Here is a 21,412-nt window from a genome sequence, read left to right on the forward strand (position 1 = left end):
CCTATACAGCAAAGCCTCCAAAAATCCTTCCAGCTTCCTCTCTTTGTTTCCTCACACTCGCCTCTCTAAAAGGCGTGTGTTTGAAAAGGTCCATTCAACTCCCGCTTGATGGTGGCGGTGCCGAAGCTCAGAGAGGCATCGCTAAAATGGCATATGTGAGCAAAGGAATGAAAAATGTCACCTTGGCTTGCCACGGTTTTTGCTCTGCTGTCACGAGCATGTCGAGCATTCCTACATGTGCACGAGCTGCCCTGCACGTCAATTGTAGTATGCATAATGTATGTAAGTGGCTTGTCCTTTTCCGTCAGGAAGTCATATATAAACACACGGTTGGAAATTGGAAGGTGATACCATGACATCAGCAACACACTGAATTACCATAAAACCATAAAAGTCCTATTAGAATAAGCTGTCTCAATACATTTGTCTTAATACTTTGTGTGGCAGTTAACAACTAAAAGAGCAAAGTAAGGAACATGAATAATTTGCACAAATTATACATGGACAGCAAGCAGGACACGTTTTGAAATGCTAGTCCATTAAGGGATTACAAAATTTACAAATCTGCTGAAGCACATGGATAAACTAACGCTCTACCAGGCCCTCTTATCTAATTGATTTGAATGGGCCGGAATTGCTGCTTTCTTTAAAAATGTATTCACAGAACGGGTGCAATATCGTAGATGGTGTACTCGTAAAATGGACGACAAAAGGGCCCGAGTTTAGTACGTAATTGTCAAGTGTTCACTCACATGTGTAGACCACAAAGTGATTTGATTGGCCTTGACTGAAGACTAAGAGATGTGGTTGATGAGATTACCTCCAGCAAAGGGCTTGGACCTTCACAATCTACTCAAAGACTGAAAGCCTTCACTTACATTAACAGTCATGTGCATGTGTGTGTGTTTGCGTAGGTCCAAGAGCTCCAGAGTCCGCCCAGAGCCAGCCAGGTGGTTAGGGACTGTGTGAGAGCCTGCCTGGATTCCACGTACAAATACATTTTTGATAACTGCCACGAGCTCTACAATCAGCTGCTGGACCAGGTGAGTCTTTGTCAACTTGACCGTGTACACGGGTTATTTTTGCAGTTAAAAGAGGGAAACGTATTGGCCTAGAGGTTGTCACATCTGGGATAAATTATTCTACTTATGGGGTGTATTATTAAACTAAAAATAGAAAACTGATACTACAAATAAAATCTACCCTACCAAATAAAAGTTTTGCCTGTAATAAATACAATGCAGTTGAGTAAATAAACACAACTAGCTATTGTTGAAATAGCAATGGTAAATCTCTTGGATGGCAATTGAAACCACAACACTTTTGGCGTATCCAGCAATAATTCAAAATCTTAATTATTAATGCGGAGTGTAAAGTGAAGCAAAACAATAAGACGAGCGCTATTGCCAACATTATTTGTGGCAACATAATTGCATTTGTAGGGATATTAAACGCATGAGCGCCGTTGCGTTGTTGTGGCGCTTGAAAAACAACATCAGCAAACGCATGCTAGTAAACACACCCTCATGCAATCTCAAAGATTTGCTTCCAAAGTCAAACAAAATTTACGGCTAATGGTGTGAGACTTTAATAATGAACTGAATAAAGTATTCACTTCAATTTTACTTCCTGTTTAACAGCTCGGATGACATCAAACTGCAACCTGTTTCTCATGCCACATCATTTCCCACCTCCGGTCTGCAATAAAAATTATGTACAAAGACTCAAAGGACACCAACGAAGCAACAGGCAGTGTTTATGCAATGTGCAAAAATAACCACCTTTGAAAGTCTTCATGAATATCGCCGGCTTGCCGGACCACCTGGAGGTTCTTAAATGAGCCAACGGAGAAACACTGCCTCACTTGGCTGCACTAAAGACATCCGGGCGTTCTCGTTCATTGGCCACATCTGGGTGGATTATCAGGCGATTCTTCTGAATCTTTATGACTGCCACACCACGGACGATGATGTCCGTTTTTAGTCTATAATGGGATCAAGCGTTCCGTTTCTTTGAACTGCCAGAGGTGTTGCAGGCAATTATCACTCGGGCGAGATACTGTAGGCACATTTGCTAATTGCACCCTTTTGCACTTGTTTTAGTGTAGACAGTTTGGACGAAGAAAAAAAAAGGCACTGCCCTAAAGCTAACCCCAGCGTGACTATAAATTATTGTGGTCACAGACACGAGGTACCTTCACTGTCGTCGTGGTTACAAGTCATTTGGGAGTCCCATCTCCTTACGAGGCAGGCCGAGACGTAGCCCTGACACAACAAGGCGTCTTGCGTAACGTGACAGCCGAGCTGGCCGCTTCCGACCGGGCATGAAATAACAAGAGGGAGGAGGGGGTTTGGGTTGGGGCTTAACGAATTCTAGCATCCTCACGGTAAATGGATGCTTTCAACAAGAAAATGCAGGGAGATCAGTCATGGTAAATGACAACGTTAGGGGAAAAATGTGGTTCATCCATTTTTGAAGCTTGTGGAACATTTTCACTACACTTCCCTCCAAAAATGTTGGAACAGTGAGGCTAAATTGTTAAGTCTTGCTGTGGACTGAAAACATTTGTTTCACACTAATGAGAAGTCCACTCTGTGCCATTCTATTTTAATTGACAGCTAATCAGTTGTGAGAAGACTTGATTTTCCCTCCATCCAAAACTTCAGCTATGCCGTCTCTGCTTGCCAACACCTTTCCAAGAAATCAAGGGCGTTACTAGAAAGCAATCATTCCATTTGGACTCTAAGTTGGAGTTTCACTGTGAGAATTGATGAGGGAATTTCATGGGGAGCCAGTTGCATGCAAATGCTGAGGCTACAAATTGGGACCCCCATAGATTGTGTCATAAAAAATAAAAAGAAACAACAGCATGCAACTTAATCACGTCCAACATTGTGATTATTGTGACTTGAGACAAATACAAATGAGCAAAGGGAGTTCTAACAGAATACAAAATGCAGCCCGTAGAGCCAACCTTCAAACGTGTCCTTCACTTTCGTACCTGCGCGGCGAGAATTTTGCACGACTTAACCCCCCCTGCAGGGACTTTTCATTGTTCATGTTTCCATATTGAACATGTTTGCTGACGCAACTCCCATTGGTTGATAGTGTTTAAACCTTCAAACATTTGGAATTTCCCAAGTTGATTAATACGGAAAACATTTTGAGGAATTATCTTCAAGAAGAAAATCAAAACAAGTGTCTGATTAACATTCTGTGCCATGTTTCTGTGAAAATACGAAATGAGCCGGTACAGTTATGCGTTACCTCGGCGACCAAGACTGGTTTAGGAAATACTGACTCTATGATTTGTTGTTGGTCATGTCCTTCTATCGACCCGGCCACATATCGCTCATATTTTCACTCACTGTAGCACCGCTTCAACATGAGTCACTCAATCACACTTTGGTGTGAATAGAAAAGAATTAGTCTGGCTGCTTGTAGACTTTTTTTAACACAGAGAAGTAAATATCCCCTTTAATTCACTCTCATATTAAAAAGTGCTTTTTATTTCTCCACAGTATAATATTATTGTTTGTTTTTTTTTGTCTCCAGCTTGTTAACGTTGGCTGAGTCTAAACGAGCAATTCCCAAGTCTCGAGAGTTGGGAATCGAAAGCTCAAAGTGCCCCTGAGTATTTTGCAGCCACAGAGCATTTTTCACATCTTAACACAGAAGAAAATGCAAATGAGAAATATAAGAACCAAGCGTCTATCTGAATGACGTAATCCCATTTCATTACTCTGGCAATCCCAAAGCCAAATGATTAAAAGCAAGGCAACCCAGAATCGAATGCAACACGATCGGCATCATTCGGGTGGGATTAAACTGGCTCGCCCTCGCCCACACTGCGAAACACGCAACGGAATCTTTTTGACACGGCACCTAAAGTACAAAGTTAATCATTGACACCAAGGAATAGATGAATGCATGTTGTAATTCCAATTCCTCTGTGTGCTGCATCAAAGTCAATACGCTGAAGGTTGTTAGATCATTTGTGCTAAATAATTCAGGAACACAATCGAACCGCTTTTGCCGTTTCCAACAATTTACATAAACAAATGGAGAAAAGGAAAGAAGTCAATTCCCGGAAGGCTATGTCAAAAATTATTTGTCAATGTCAGTGGAGCTATGGATTTGCATAGAAAATACACGGTTGATGATTCTCTTGCGGTCTGAGAAAGTCATCTCGGTGACGTAGCCTAAGGTTTTCTGACTTCTTTCCCTGCAGAGCCGGAAGCAGGACCTTCCACGCGAGGAGCAGGGACCATCCATTAAGAATCTGGACTTCTGGCCCAAACTCATCACCCTCATGGTGTCGGTAATCGACGAAGACAGGACGGCCTACACGCCCGTCATCAACCAGTATGTACTGCGATACACTCATGAACTAGGGACAGTCAAACCAATCATTAAAATTGATATAGTACCTTCACTTGTTTTTTTTTTATTTGACATTGAGAGTGTGCCAAAAATCTCTACTGCTTCTACTGTTATTTAAAACTAGAATCAGGGTTTCAAACTAGGGTTTCAAACTAGGGTTAGGGTTTTAAATTATCGTTATTTATTATATGGTAGTTGCATTTACAAAGAAAATGCATTGCAGCGGAACTTGCTCCCACAGTACGAACAAAAGTCATGTCAAAGTAATTGAAGACTATTCAAATGTGTCCATTTATTACTATAGTTGTTGGAAGATACTATATGTGCCCTGTGGTTGCCTGGTTACCTCGTCTCTTGATCATATTTCAACTGGGATGGGCTCTAGCTCACTCACAACTTTGAAAAACTGAACCGCTAGAGAATGGATGAATGTGTTGATTTCATCTCGTAATCAACCAAAGCAATTCAGTGATGGCAATTCCTACCATCAGTCTTGCGACTTAATTGAAAAGTTCCTTAACAATGCATCGACTAAATAGTAGATTGTAATCGCTGAGCACTTGTTGCACATTCCACGAAAACAGCAAAATTCACCAAAGCAGCAAATGATCATCCCCCCATTGCTGCCCTACTTAAGCATCTTCCATACCCTCTCATTCTTTTGAATGCATTCATAATTTTAGCTCATTTTCTCTTCTTCTGCGGCTGGCTGATTTACGATGCTCATTACGACTGTTTATGCCCTGAGCTTCCTTGCCTAGTCTCTCCCACACTGCCTAATGATAGCTCTGCAATAATTATATCTATTCCCTCCATTTTCTCTTCCTGTGGTCAAGTTTCAGGACCGTAAGGACCCCCAACTGTTCCGTTATGGTGGAACTTTAATGTGGGCTTGATGCCAAATAATAAAAAGCGACTTAATCTGTTTTCAATTATGAAAAGATGGATTTTTATTTTGCAGTGATAACTACGTGTTTAATGATGCCCGCTAAAGATTAGAAGCTTTAAAGACTATTCCCAAAGAAAGACAGATATCCCGCTTATAGATTGTTTACCTCGCATGGCGATAGAACGCATCCACACAGATTTGCATTTTGTTTATGTATGCTGAAGGTATAAAGCGTGATAGACGTGAAAGCAGGAGGAAGGATTGTTCTAGGGATCGTTTTTATTTCCTTCGTTCACCGCTCACATTACAAATCCGCCTCCTCGTCTCGCTTAGTGTTTATTTTGCGCATCGGAGGCATTATGCTTTCCGCTGGGGAAAAATACTTTGTACTTGCAAAAATCAACGTGAAGGATTTCCCGGAGAACTGACCTTTCCCCCCGCCAGGGAGCCCTTCATGTATTAATGTCCTCCCATCATTGTTCGGGAAGACTGATAATTAAACCGCTGATGTTTTGCATTCAACCTTTAACTGCCACTCGACAGCATTCCAAGGAGCAGATTGTTTGGTTGCTTCTATCTCAGATTTATTCTTATTTCATTGCGCATAATTAATGTTTGTTTCATATGGGACAGACCTGATTAGCTGGATCGGATCAGCAGATAGTTTGCATTTTCATGAAAAATCAGTGAATGGTTATAATGTCATAATTTGCCGCTCAATCAATGATATTGATCAGTTCCATGAAAGGAGACATTGCAGCTCTTAGGGTATTCTTTCCTGCCATTGTTAATAATCCAAGTTTTCTCATTATATAAATTCATTCTTTACATTCATTTATTCTCTGGTCATAATATTAAACCTTGTTACACAGCGGGAAACCTTGTCAAACGTATCATTTTGCAAAATCATTAAGGTTTCTTCTTGGGCCACCCAAGGTGTAGTTCTCATGCAATGGATTTGAAAATAATCCATTTCAATTTTTGACAGGTTTCCGCAGGAGCTCAACGTGGGTAAAATCAGCGCGGAGATTACATGGAACCTCTTTGCCCTGGATATGAAGTACGCCATGGACGGTGAGTCTAAAACATTCCAAAAAAGATTGGCTTGGTATTTCAACGCTATACAATGTACCAAAAATGTTTCAAGCAATTTGTTCGTCAAGCACTAATTACTAAATGCGCTCATCAGGTATGAGGTAACCGACAATTTCCTTCATCCTAACCTCAAATCCATTTGCTGTAGTCACAATAGAGCTCATCAGATGGTCTCATCCACACTGCCCACTGATTACACACTATTGATTCACACAATCTGAGTCGAGATCATCAACTGATTGTGGCTACAATCCAAATGCTCACAATAGTAACAGATTTTATTCAATTTTTTTGGTCTAAGCATTTTGTGGCACACATTTGTGACTGTTAGTGATTAGTAGCAAGTAGTTCTGAAATATGAACTCTATCCATCTATTCTATAATCCATCACCTTGTGGTAACAAAAATACTTTTCTGGACTGTCATTGAAACCTGAAAACAGGAGTTCAAAACTAATAATTACAACAATTTAATTAAACTGATTAACTTAAATGTGTCATGTGTCAACAAGCTAATTAGTGTTTGTCCAAACAAAGCAGCCATCACAGAACAAATCTCTGAGCTGCTTTCAAGCCACAAGACAGATGTTTCAGGTTTAAAGGTGGCTCCTACCTTAAAATCCCAAAGCCAAAGCTCCTGCTACAACATCTTATTTCCCCGAAAGACAGCAAATACCTCCTGAAGGTGATTGAGCAAGCTGTTCCTGTTAGGTGAGAATCCCGCAGATCAACACCCCCTCAGGATATGTGGATCGGCAGCGTGTCAGTGGGATACAGAAGAGACTTTTGAATCGATCTTACAATAGATGTGTTAAACTACACATGTGGGGCTCACCACTTTTGAAAGTTTACACCATTTTTACATATTGTATAAGAAGGTAGGCTAACCGTTTGCTTAAACTGTCAATCAAGTAATTGGAATGGATGGACGAATAGATGATACATTATAATAATTTTCCAACCAATTAAGTAAAAATGGATGATTTCCGGAGGGAGTCCCCTTTTGAAACATCGGAGAATCTTAACTGACTTTGATCGGAAGGGCGCAAATATTCAATTCAAGATGGTGTCGCCACATAGCACATGCTATGTATGCACGGGTGCACCTCATTTGTCTTGGCTGCCTGATGCCCTCATGTCAAAGTCAGCCTTTATGGAGCTAGAATGCCTCCCAGTGTGTAGTGATACCTTTTCCCTCCCACCAAGGACAGGTTGGCACCTTCAATACCACATTTAATTGACTGAATGAAATAGTTACGAGTTCGTTTATCGAGGTCATCTTTTCACCCTCGCAAGGAACCTTATGTGGTTACTTCAGCGAGTGTTCACACAATGCTGAATGCCTCAGGATGAGCCAATCAGAAAAAAATAGTGTGAAAAATTGCAAAAAAATTATGAGGTAACAGAAAATGTAAAAATATGATGATGAGGAGGACAAAGATTTCCAAGCTGTTGAAATTTGGATGGATGTATTAATTGTTTTCTTTGGCTTTTGAAACATACTTCCTCCCCATTCATTGGGTATTATATAATACAATTATATTATATTTATATTTAATATATACATTTAAAAATATATAACATTTAATTCTACTATTTAATTTTATTTTTAATACATACATTTAAAAATATAGAGTATTTAATTATTTTTTTCTTGTATATATATATATTTATATATATTCTTGCAAACATGTACCTTCGGCACAAAACAAGGACACTAAAACTTCTCTAATAATGACAGTCAGAGATGTCAAACTCAAATATCGAGGGTTGTTAATGCCCTCACAGCCACAGCGTGTACCAGCTGCTGCTGCTGCTTTTTCCATGCCACACCGTCCTGCGTTGCTAAGGCAACCAGCTACCAAAATGAAAGCGCTGCCAATTGCAGCCGTACAACACACACAAAAACACGTTCACACACATATACACTATAGTTGTGCCATACATATGTATAGAGGCTACTTGTTCTACATCTACTTTCCATGAGCCTCGTATGGATTTCTTCACACTTGAGTGTTGAAGGTAGCACTGTTTCATTCAGTGGGCCATAATGGATGCAAGGAGTGAGAAGCACTGAGCTGCTGATGTCAGACACCTAATGGAAGTCAGTCACGGGGGGGGGTCGAGATTATGCAAGAAGACCTAAGTGAGCCTGTAGGATGCCGCCATGTTTGTTTGTGCGCCAGAGAAAGAATGAATAGGAGAGAATAAGAAGATGGAGCACGCGTGCCAGCACATGAGCATGAATTAATCAAGGCTTTGAAGCATCTCCTGCTTCCTGCAAAGAGGGCCGTCTGCGGTGGCGGTGCGGCTGTATAAAACAACAAAATGGGGATGATGCTAATATTAGCATCTCTGTGTGAATGTGAATGTGTGAGAGAGAGAGAAGACAAAGAGAGCCATAAAAAGACAGAAGGGGCGGGTGTGAAATAATGAATGAGCACACTTCCTTGTGCTTCTTCATTCGCGTGTTTGCCGGTACAGAGGGTGGTTTTAGTGCAAAGTCAATTTGATAGGCCACCTTTTTTTTTCCCCAAATAAAAAGAAGCCGTTCAAGTCTCACCCTGCATGTCAACTGTATCCTAAATCGATAATAGTTGTGAAATCCAGACAAAGCAGCGTCCCAAAATGGATGTTGTTCCAACTGAGTCGTTTTACTATTTTGTTCAAGTTGATTCAGTAAGTTAAAAAATGCAGTAAAAAATCCTGCTTTTTTTCTGTCTAAACAGGAAAAGATTTATTGAAATTTAAAATGAGGAAAAACATATAATTTATTGTAAACTATCCAATACAAGGATGATTATTTAATGAACGACAAATCCCAAACAAAAACTTGATACAAACACCTAGAATCAATCCCCCCCGCCCCCCCCAAAAAAAGCGCAACACCAAGCGTTTGTCTCAATATTAAAAAGGAACAGAATTACGCAATAAAAACACCAACAGTATTTATTTTTGCTTTACCTCCATTTTAAAAGCCCCGGAGAGTTTAAACATTGTTGCTAGTTGTGTTCGCACTGCTTGAGTTTTTTCCCCCCCTGTTGCCGCACTGATATTCACCTTTGTATGATGTCATTTCAAATAAGTGAAAACATTTGACATATTGCCAAAAGCATATCGCCAGCTATGACATTCACTTGAGCTGCAATATGTTTGTTTACGGAGTGCGAGGCAATTAAACTTTCTTTCACTTCCCATAGTCTGTTCTGTGCGGAAACTCGCTATGCAAAATCCAAATACATTAGCGTCAACCCGTAGTAGTTTTCCATAGATGATCCAATATTCATAAAAAAAATAATGAATTCAAAAAATATTTAATAACTGCAGCCCTATTTGCACAGTATATTATACTGATATTATAATTGTTCACATAACTCATCTTGCTCCTTTATTAAAACAGAGCTGGACTGGAATATATTTCAAAGCTCCGAGAATAAATGCTGCAAAGCTATCGTAAAGATATTTAATCGCTGTCACTAAAGCGCATCTTTTAACAGTGCAAAACTCTGGCGGGCATTGCCTCATATCCCGCCTTTTGGAGCGGCTTCATTAAACATAAATGAATGACGTATTGCTGTAGTTACGGTAGCATGAATTCATCAGCGCTGGGGTCTGTCTCGCCAAACCTCATCACAGCTTTCCATTGCTACACTTCATCTCTTTGCTTTTGCGACATTCTGTTGTTGTTTTTTAGCCAGATTGTGTACCCGATGGAATATGTGTGGTCAGGCCTGGGTTTTTGAATTTTATATTCTGTTGCTGGCGTATTACTACAAAGAATCGGTTGGAAAATGAGTGAGCTTATGTGATGTAGTAGGTGCTGCTGTTTTGGTTAGCAACAAGTTAAAACTCTTTTTTTTTCTGAAGGGAAATAAGGGACATCTGTTTGAGGAAGATGTTTGATTTTGTTGCTTTATCAGGATAATGCACCCATCAAATAATTGGAAAACGGTTACCATCTCATGAAATATTATATTTGCAGCTGTTGCTGGTATGCCTGAAGACATTGGAAACAACAGCTTCAATAAAAATGTAATCTTTCCTCAAGCCACTTTTTTTTTATTCCAATTTGCACAAAACAAATTAATGGCATTATCGCTTTGTATATGCCTTCAGTCATCCAGTTTTGAAATTGGCTGCCAAAACACCAAATAATACCTTTTTATCTTTGAGCTTGGGAGGGATAACTCAGGTGCTAGCTACTCCTCGCTAGCTACTGATTTGCATCAATTCCTGAATCGATTCGTGAAAGCGATCTCATGAAACAAGTTCTTGTTTTGCTGCTTTAAAATGAGTCAAGCTAAAAACTGCAATGAGTCGCATGCCCGTCCAATCCTGCGGAGGGTCACTGGATGTTAATTGGAGTGAGCCGCAACACTTTATACGTACGCCGTTTAAATCAAAGATGTCGAAACAAAGATGGGTCCCATGTGAGTCACTCAGTCCCGGTGGGGGGGGGCTTCAGACAAGATGACATCCTCACCAGGGACGCTGAGCCAACTCCTCCCTCAGGAGAGTTGGCATTGTTTAACCACCAGCGGGGTCACAAAAGAACTTGTTTCCCAATCACAGGCTTAGCAACAAACTTTGTTTACAGGCATGCGGCCAAACGTTTTGGAAAACCACTATGAAGAGGGACAAAAATACTGTTTGTCGTGGTGATTAGTCATTACTACATTAAAAACGGGGCAAATGCCAAGTCCAGGATATTTACTCTACACAAACCTTTGTCTTGCGAATTAGTACAGGATTCCCATCACTTTCTGTAGTATCAACAATCGTTTTAACAGAACATTCACCATCAATAACTCTCAATAGAGACTTGAGAAAAATACCACATAAATGGATGACGGGTCAAGAAAAGAGAATAGCATATTGCAGCGTGTCCTTCTCTCGTCTTTGTTCAACATTCAAACATGCACATGCAGGCGGTTGCTTTGCCGTGTTGCGGCGGGAGAGGACCTCATGAGAATGGATTTACATAAACAAGTATGAATATGCACCGAATGACCTTCACGAGCGACAGTACAAGCGTGGTGACGGGCCCGGGCCTCGGAAGATTGTTCTTACCGGACACTCTATTAGGTACCCCCCCGGCTTACAATTGCCAGTAGGTGAATGAGGTGAAGGCGAGGGAGTGTTTTAATTGTTAATGCGGTGCGCCGTAGGGTGTATTATTAAATACACAAACAAAGTCACTTGTCGCTTACATTCTTGATTGAAAGTGTCGGATGTAAATCATTTAAAGCCTTTCTAAAAATGATGCTGATGACTCACTCGGAAGAAGTCACGCACCCTCAGCCGTGTCTTACCGCACCACTCTCGCTGGCCTCGTTTCATTTCCCTCGGATTCTCCCTTCTATTCCAAGGCCCCGGGCTGTAGTGCCAGTGAATGAAAGGAGAGGTCCCTTTAGCTTCTATGTGAAGGCTGCTTTCGTTGGTTTTAGAAGACATGAAGGGAGGGGGGGGGGGGGTCTTAAACTGAGCTCTGAATGACGACTTCAAAAACTTAAAAAATGCCATGAACCACCTCTGTGATTTTCCGACCATTTCGAGAACAGTTGCACTCCATAATTGAAAGGTACTGACTTTAAAGAATTCTGAAGGATGGATAAAACATTGATGACGTTATAATGTATGCAAATACACACTTGATAAACACCTGCTGACCTTTTCTTTAAAACAAGCATCTGCTCCTCGTAGATTGCCAGGTGACTTTATGTTTATATTCGGACAAAACTGGAAACATGGCGCTATAGTGGTTAGCACAGCTGCCTCATCGTATGAGGTTCTGAGTTCAAATCTTAGCCTACATGTGTGGAGTTTGCATACTCAAGCTTCCTATTGTAAAATGTAAAAATTCAAGTGATGTTGACCGTTATCAAGAAAACCTTGAAAATTAAATTCTCGGGAGTTATTTTTGTTGAGGATATGGATTTGCCTTCTTGGAGAAACAACCTACTATCAAATTTTCCGCCAAGTGAACTTTTACTTTTCTCTGTGTAGTCAAAAGCAATTGGCCCATGACGGTAGGGTGTGGATGGGAGCAGCGATCCCAGAGGGCAAGTAACTGTAAAACGTTGTCTGGTTTCATTTCAGGAAGGATATTGCAGAGCTTTGAAAAAGGTCCTCTACTGGGGCTCCTGGGATCCCTGCCAAACTGTCAGAATTCATACACAATTTGAACTAACGCAACAGTTGGGAAGTAAAAATGAAAGCATGCAGCAAAGGAAATAAAAAGGCTTTGCTCGACAAACTGCAGAGTGAGCTTTTTTGTTGTGTCACAACTTGAGACTTCATGATGAAATGAAAATGAAAACAAACGTGACATTTGCTGTGCAGCTTCTATTTTTTTATGTTTTTCCTGTAAAAGCCACTCATCGCCCTCGGAATCTGAATTGCTTTGGTTATTTGAATGCAACAAGCGTGTGTATGTCAAAAATGGTACTTTAAGCACCCGGCGATATTTTCTTTGGGTTTAAAGAAGAATGTAGGATGGCAGGCTTAGTTAGCGCTATTCATCAGGCTAAGCACTCATGGCTCTTATCAGGATTAAGGCGTGACAGCTTGAGTGCAACGAGCTGGATTCCAACCGTCTATTCAGTTAACGTCAAAGCGGTATGAGCTAAATGAAAGCAGCTATAGATTAATACCTTCATATTGTTAACGTCTTGAGCTCTGTGTTTGACACGATGCCCTGACCATAAACACGGTCTCGACAGTTTCCACCTACACCGTAGGTACGATCTCTAATTTGATTGCTTAATACTATATATCTGAGAATTATTTTTCTTACATATATTTACAATGAGTATAATTAAACTCCATCAGGTTGTGATGTATATAAAAATTCAGGTTACATTGCCACCATAGGAACAGAACTCGGTAAATCCAAGACGTTCTGTATTGGAAGTCCAATTCAAGGCTACAAACTCAGATGAATTAAACTATTCTAAAAATGATCAACCGTTAAGACTATTCCATTCACATCAATCCACTTTCCATAGATAATTATTGACAACCCGAGTAAGGTTTAAGATTCAAAGCTGAGGAAAAGGAATGATGCAGAAATGATGTCACTGCATTGCTAGTAAAAGGTGCTTACTCACAACATGAAGACAATTTAGTCATATTCTGCTCATCAATCTTGAGCCTGTGCATTTTGCTGCTTATTTTTGGCAGTATTTCAAGTGATGGTTTAAAATTGTCTTATTTGAGACGAAACAAATGCACCATTACCTTTACCGTTCCACTGCAGGGACAGTAAAAAAAAAGAAGAGCACTACTTTTTCCTATAGTTGGGAAGTGACTTTATGTGTACTGTTTCTATCAAAACAACATCTTTATATCATCCATATAGTTGCTGTAGGTCATTCAAAGTTTCTGTCTAAAGGCCAGGCCCAAGATTACCATTCCAACAGCTTAATTGGGTGGCTTATGCCAATTATTTTACTGGGCTAAAAATTATCATTCTGCACAAGTTGTACCTAGCAACAAGGAGCTGTTAAATGTGTCACATGGGAAAAAACAAACTTTTGAAAAGAAAATTTGGGGTAAATGCTTAAAAGTCATTGTTTGGATTTCACCTGTTCATTTTGAAACCATCCTTTCATACATTCACGAGCTGATCCCACAGAAAGGTTTAATTGTTCCAAAATGTCTGAAACAAGCCACACTTAATGTTTGACCGGCAACGTCAGGCAAAGACAGACGGATTCATCTGGAGTCATTCAAAGGCTTTCTAGCTTTTCTAAAGAGAGCTTTTGGCTGCTTTTTATTTTCTAAAGCTTTCAACAACTTCAGACTGTTGGCATAATTGTGCCTGTGAAGATGTTTGTGTTAAATCAAACACAGCTACCCAAGTCTCATATCTATAGTGAATACGTTTGCACATTTATTTGGACTACGAGCGACTTAAAAATATTTTTATAGGTTGAAATTAACATCCTTTTTTCTGCGAGATTTACAATTTAGACATGGAGTGTTTGCACTAACCGTTTTTCCCTTCCCTGTGTTTTAATCTGCATTTCAGAGCACGATAAGCACCGCTTATGCAAAAGCACGGAATATATGAATCTTCACTTCAAAGTCAAATGGTTCCATAATGAGTATGTGCGCGAATTGCCAGCCTTCAAGGGGGTTCCTCCAGAATATTCTCTGTAAGTCACATGCCCTCTTTTCCTAAAATTGTACAAACACTGAACGGACAAACTCAAAATGGATGACGCGTGAACCGATGCTGTCGTTGTGATTTATCAGTGCGAAATAGCCTAATGGACTTCAATTGTGATCAAACCGTGCCAAGATTTTTGCATCAGTAAATTCAGAGACCACTTTAAGGCACCGCGGAAAATTAAGCATGTGTTCAATATACGGTTTAATGCATTTCCAAGATGACGGAGAGGAGGGGAATGTCAATCAATGAGTTTGGCGCGGCTGATTTATCAGCGCAGTTGGACAACTGCGGCAGACGCAACATTGTCTGGCACTTGATACTCTTGGCGGGAGGATCATAAATTAAATGTTGTCAATGTTCAATGGAATACACAAAAGGAGGGTAGGACATACAGGAAAAGTAACCCTGGTGGAGGTCTCAATAGCAGAAAATAAAAATATGTATTAGCAGGAGTTTAGCAGTACCTTTGAGATTATTTTTTTTCTGGTTAGTTTTTTTTTTCCGTACAGTATTTGTCATCGAAATACTGATATATTTAATATAAAATATTTTTTTACAAAAGTTATCCTGGCAAAAACTGCTTCAATATCAACACATTGGACAAAAAATATTCACTTGCCAAAACAAATAGTCAGACACAGGATATATTACCGCTTCAAAATGTTGAAGTACCAGCATAAACCTTCGCTTTTAAGATGCATGAGTGCAAAAGACATCTGCCGCGACACATGGTGCTATCGGTCGTAATGCTAATAAGACACCTAGTGATGAGCAGATTTGTTGAAGGGCAAAATTGCACCAGGCAACTAATTGAAGTCGTCTATTAAAGTGGAAGCTGAAATTGAGCAATTATGGGGTGTCTTCTAAAATGAACTTCAAATAAAACCATGCCGAGTCTAAAGACTTCTTCTCCTGACTTCACCCGAGCAATATCGTGACATACATTGCAAACCTGTTATTTTCTCTTGAGGTGGTTTGAGCCGTTTGTCATTCAGTGGCTCGACGAGAATGAGGATGTGGCCATGGATTTCCTCAACGGTGCTCTGGAGAGAGACAAGAAAGACGGAGTGAGTAAAAATCAAAGAGAGCGGGGAAACAAAGCTCCTTGTAGTTCTCAATGACTTCCTTGCTTTATTTAAATGGACCAAGGACAGCCTCGCTATGAAGAATTGCGCTCCTCCAAGAGACTCTGTCTCTTGGATAAAAAGGAATTTTTCACAGACAAGAGGCACTCTTTGCCTCGGGTTGCATGCACGACAAGAATATGAATGGAACGGAATAAAACAAAAACAAACTGCGATTTCAAGGAAGAATAAAAAGGAGCTGGCAGTATATTAGAGAATGAGAACAAGGAATAAATCTGTTTCCCTTCTGGCACCCTTCTTTCCTGTCAGTATTTGCTGTATATTTTATATTAATGCAATTTATGAGTTATTTTTTTTAGAAAAATGCACAAAAACTGAAATGACCTCTTATCTTTCAAAGCAAAAAAAAATTTTGTTTGCCATCATTGTCATTCATCATTGCATAAATAATTAAAAGTAAATAAATCAAAGAAAGCTGAATTAAAGTAATTTTGGATGGATGCATGAAAAAAATCTCAGTCAGTGGAATCGATTTTTTTCAGAGTTCTAAATGGCATGACACTCGGATAAAGCAAGACTACATTTTGAAGTTTCTCTCCGCAGTTCCAGCAGACGTCCGAGCACGCCCTCTTTTCCTGTTCTGTGGTGGACGTGTTCACGCAGCTCAACCAGAGTTTTGAAATCATCAAGAAGCTTGAGTGTCCGAACCCCCAGGCCCTGGCTCACTTCATGTGCCGCTTTGCCAAGGTCAGATTGCTTGTCCGACAACAGATTTGGTGCAAAGGTATTTTCAAATAGAAAGTCGAAATATGTTCCAGACTGTGCCATCATAAAATCTACTACTATATATTCACTGTACAGACTTTGCTTCAATATTGTTTTTGCTTATATAACATTCATAACCATCATAGAAGTCTAAAAAAAAAAAATAGGTCATCACTGTTAATCTTAAAATGTACTAAATTTGATATATGTGAAGGTGATTTCCCTTTTTTATACTGCATCAACCTAGTTTAAATAAAAATCCATTAGCATCACATTGTGTACTGACTGTATTGATCTTTCATGCTTTCAGGAGAGCTGCTTGTATTTTTTTTTTCCAATATATTCCTGCGATTCATTAAAGACAAAGGCAAATCATTCTAATTAGAACTCTGATTCTCTCCCTCCCACTCTCCCTTCATACAGACTATCAATAAAGTGCTTCTGCAGTATGCCGCAATCATTTCCAAGGACTTCCCTTTGTATTTGAACAAGGAGAATGTGGTAAGTGCATTGTGTTGTATGCAAATGTGACAATGACTTTTTATTTCAAGATAAATATTTTAAGTCTATCCAACTTTAACTGCAAATGGAATTATTGTCAGTTGAGTTCAGCACGGTGAGCCCTAATGCATTTTAAAGCGTAATTACTCATCTGGTGGCCCAAAGTTGTTGTATTTTCTGGCCTCTGTGTCAGATTTAATGTGACAGATGAGCAAAGATTCAACTTTCGGTTCCTCTTAGGACCCAAATTACCCCCAGTGGTCTTTGCGGTGGCGTTGCAATATAAATCAAATGGTTACAAACTATTTCTGTACGTTTTGACTCCGGAGAAAACGGTTAGCCTGCTCGACAAATAGATAACAAAGAAAAAAGAAAAGTTATAAGGCATCCGAGCGGTGCGGTGGCAGTAATCCATCAACTACAATGCAATCACGATAATGATGTTTGTTTTCTTTGTACTGTGACGCAGAGTTGATAAATGCGAGGATGCAATTAGATGACTCAAAGATATACTTACAAGTATTGTTGCAGTGCATTGATAAATGTCATGACCAGAAAAAGAACGGCCTAACAAACACCCCCCACGCATATAGAATCAATCAACCTGTCAGGAACACATTATGCTGAATACTCAGTGAAGATTAAGAGATGTTCTATAAAAGTAGCCAATTTATGTACTTTTTCACCTTGATGCTGTATTGTGAATGTTATGAACCATACATGTTGAAAATTATGCGACAATGTGTGGGTGTGAGTCGTTGGTAGGGCACATACTTAGAAAAGAAAATGAGACACAATGGCTCCTTGGTTTCACTTAGTTCCGTTTCTATGGCAGCAATATAAACAAAATTTGTGCACTGAATGCATCGCTAACCTTCTGGAATCGTCTCAGAGTACTTAATTAACACAACTGCCTCCAACATGCATACTGATTAAAAAAGAAAACTGAGATGCTTCGAGATAACCTTTCCAATAATGTACAGTATGTCTTCATATGCAGTAGGTGAATTTCAATCAATCTGATATTCTTAGTTAAAAAACAAGATCCGATTTTGCATGTTCTTATAGGGGATGACAAGTCAAACATTTTTGCATCTTGTGACCATCACATGACCAAAATCATACAACAGGTGAGGAGTGACCGTTGTTACCTTAGACACTGTGGTCATTTTCAGTAAACAAAAAGTTTCAGTACAAGACAAAATGGGACCTCAATGAGATGGATAAAGAAAGACTGGTCAATTATTCAGTTTAAAAAAAAAAACATTCCATAGACGCATCCACCATCCTACAAGTTAAGCCTTCTGAGAATCCCTTTTCTTCACTCTCTAACAACTCAATTCAAATTTGCTCTTCGATCCAAAGAAGGAGAACTGCAAAGGAAGATGGAGTCATTACTGTATGTCCACGTTTGCCCAGTCTGCTTTTAGGGAGTTGAAAGGCAACGATCACTTCTGTGTGGTTAACACAATCTTAACTTCATCCATTATATCTCGCCTCCTTTGTAAAAGCACCGCGGAACGTTCGCCAGACTTAAAACTGAGAATTACTGGCAGGCTAGCAGAAAAAGTGTCGTGATTAATGTTCGTCATCTGTTAAATTTGTCAGGGAGACGAAAAATCGATATTGTCCGGGGTTATTCAGCGCAGGCATTCTTCTCCCTATAGTATTACGTTACTCCGCTGACTGACAATGTTGTGAAGACGCATTCCTTGTATAGATGATGTGTCGGGGAAATACAAACTGATGGATCATTGCAAATTGTGTGATTTTTTTTTGCGTCTTATGTTGACATTTGAGTCGAACCGCACAAGATGCTCCTGCACAGTGGGGCACTGTGATTCATTTTAGAGAGACGTAAACATTAAATATGTATTCTCTGCTGATGCCCATTTGTTTTCAAACCCTCTCGACAGCCCTGCATTCTTCTCAACAACATTCAGCAGCTCAGAGTTCAGTTGGAGAAGATGTTCGAGTCAATGGGAGGCAAGCAGGTCTGTCTCTTTTGCCTTTTTTTGCCCTTCATAATAAATTACGAGGCCAAGGCGCAGTGGTTGGTTGTCAGATTCCAGATGCTTTGAAGAGGTTCCGTGTCGTTCTCAAGGACACCAGAACAGACTCGCTATCAGCTAGCAACGGAGGCAGAAACCGGCACATTCGGTCAGAGAAATAAGCGCTAGGTCATGATTATGTAAATGATAATTTTGGGTGACATTTATTGGAAGTGAAAAGGCATTGACCCCGACGGTGTTGTGCTGTAATCCTTTCCTCGCTTTCTCCATGTAGCAGCCTTGTCGACTAATCTGCCTCGTCAGTTAGCTAATGTCGTATTTCCCGACTCTTATCTCCGCTTGCAATCTCAAACCTGCTCACCACTTATCCTATTTGTGATTACGCCAACCATGCCAAAGAGTCTAGTTTTATGTCATTGTGGTCAATGGGCAGCTTTTTTTTTTTTTTTAACGTAGTAGACCCAGGCTGAAATCTGGGTTTGTATTCGTCAAATGTGATCAGTTCCTCTAGTTTTGCTTGCCCTACCTTAATACCTTAAACATAATTTTGTCGATCAGTTTGCTGGTACTGCATTACTTAATTGGAAAGACCTTAGGTCAGGTGAGCCCTGTCTGATGGATTTCAGATATAGGTGAGCCGGGACGACTTGTAACAGCACAAGATTTTCCCCAAATCTGTCAAATAGATAAAGCCTTGAACTGTGTGCGTCTCACTACCGACACTTGAGTGCATGTTTCTCTAGAACTATCTAACACCTTCTGTCTCGCCTTGCATTTTGTCTTCTATGGTAATGACCCCTCCCACCCCGCCGGTCCATGAGCCCCACCTTTCTCAATACCCCCTTCCTGTCTTCCCAATATGTGCTCTCTCTCTCCAGGAGGAGGGGGTTGTGTCCTTCTGTAAGGTGTGTGTAATAGGACCCGCCAAAAGCCATTTTCCGAATGATGTCCAGAAAAAGCACGAACGCCGCCACTTGTCATGCGCTTTTCTCACTCCACCACACCCCTTTAGTATGAATCACTTCCAGCAGCATGTGCCACGGAGCATATGGACTCTGAATTGCCCATCTCCCCTCAGGACAGGCTGCTCGACCTCACCATCATTGGCACTGTAGGGTTAGTGGCTTGGAAAAACATGCGTTACCATCTTTTTTTTTTTTTTTTAATCTTACTTCCTGCCTACCTCTTTGCCAGTCTTTTGAACACTGGCAAATAAAGAAACACGTCATAGCTTGTTGACCACCTCCCCCCACCCCCACCACGCCCCGCACAGAAACCTTTTAAATTAGTCTGGTTGTGATTTGGATGAGGTCATCCAGGCCACAGCTAAAAATGTTCACATTAAGATTTCAAGAGCATGACAAATATTCACCTAACTTCACGTTTCTAGCTAAGACGCGGCAAGCAGACGCTGACCTAGTTTCCTGACATCCACAGATTGCTTTCAGTCTTGATTGTTCAGAATTTGGTAGGCGATGTTTGGTTTAAACAGTAGTTCATCGACCCATTATTTACTCGATAACTGCATTCCAAATGGCTCCTCACGAGCAAGTGTTGAAACAGGCAAATGAAAGCAAAGCTTGGCTGTTGTTGATAGGCTCAAAGCCAAAAGAGAGTTTATTCAGTCGGGAGGTGACCGCCACAAACGGCTAGTTCACATTCGAAGCTTCTTTTGAATTCAGTTTGCCAGAATAGGATGGACATTTTTTACTTTGAGGATTCATACAAGGAGATTTTGTGGTTACATTCGGTTATACCTAATTCAAGGAAAGTACGGTATTTAAATTACTTCCTAATGTTGTCTCAAAACTTATCGGGGAAACAGACAGGACTAAAGGATTTGTAGTCTTCCTTGAAAGAAAATGTAAAAAAGAACAAGCTACACAGACATGACCCACAGATGATACGGAAGTAGCCGATCTGTGACGATCGCTCAGAAAACGGCATTACAGGCAAGACTGTAACCTTTGACCAAAGTCTCAATGATCATTTGAAGCCAGAATCGAATTTTCAGCTCCGAGGGTATGACGGTGTCCTTGGGTACAAAACACCAAGCTTGTATTTTCTTCACTAAGATTGTATTCTCAGAAAAAAAGAAATCAATTTCAAAGACTACCAGACAACAGATTAGAGGTCAAGCAAAAATGTTGCCCAGGCCATTGCGACTGACGCTTCCTCACTGTTCTGAGCTATAAGAAATCAGCATAGTAAATGTAAACTGTAAAACCAAAAAAGAAATACTAGAAAGAACCCCCAAGAAAAAGCTTTCTGAACTGAGTTCAAGGGTGAGCACCAACATCTGCTACTTGTGACCGTCGGGCACCCAGGCAGTAGTGCATCAAATGTATGACTGAATCAGAACAAGAGAACGATAACATCTGACAGTGTACAAATGTTATTTGATTCTCAACTTGAATTGGATCATCTTGTTTTTGTTTACCCTGCTAATCATCTTGTTAGGGTATCAGTACTTGTAGGCCAACGCTTTGTTCCTCCCAAGCAACTAC

At 40.2% G+C, this 21,412-nt stretch overlaps 1 protein-coding gene across 1 annotated transcript in view; it reads left to right on the top strand.

The window, feature by feature from the left end:
- The window catches only part of LOC133153241 (protein unc-13 homolog C), a 77,246-nt gene that overhangs the window by 45,013 nt on the left and 10,821 nt on the right, over window positions 1-21,412 (top strand). The window contains exons 17-24 of the mRNA XM_061277400.1: window positions 915-1,043; window positions 4,232-4,365; window positions 6,261-6,346; window positions 14,399-14,525; window positions 15,513-15,609; window positions 16,231-16,374; window positions 16,816-16,893; window positions 18,810-18,887. Coding sequence (XP_061133384.1) covers window positions 915-1,043; window positions 4,232-4,365; window positions 6,261-6,346; window positions 14,399-14,525; window positions 15,513-15,609; window positions 16,231-16,374; window positions 16,816-16,893; window positions 18,810-18,887 — 873 coding nt within the window. The remainder of the gene's footprint in view (window positions 1-914; window positions 1,044-4,231; window positions 4,366-6,260; window positions 6,347-14,398; window positions 14,526-15,512; window positions 15,610-16,230; window positions 16,375-16,815; window positions 16,894-18,809; window positions 18,888-21,412) is intronic.

This window comes from Syngnathus typhle, linkage group LG4 (genome assembly GCF_033458585.1).
Source record: "Syngnathus typhle isolate RoL2023-S1 ecotype Sweden linkage group LG4, RoL_Styp_1.0, whole genome shotgun sequence".
Lineage (NCBI taxonomy): Eukaryota > Metazoa > Chordata > Actinopteri > Syngnathiformes > Syngnathidae > Syngnathus > Syngnathus typhle.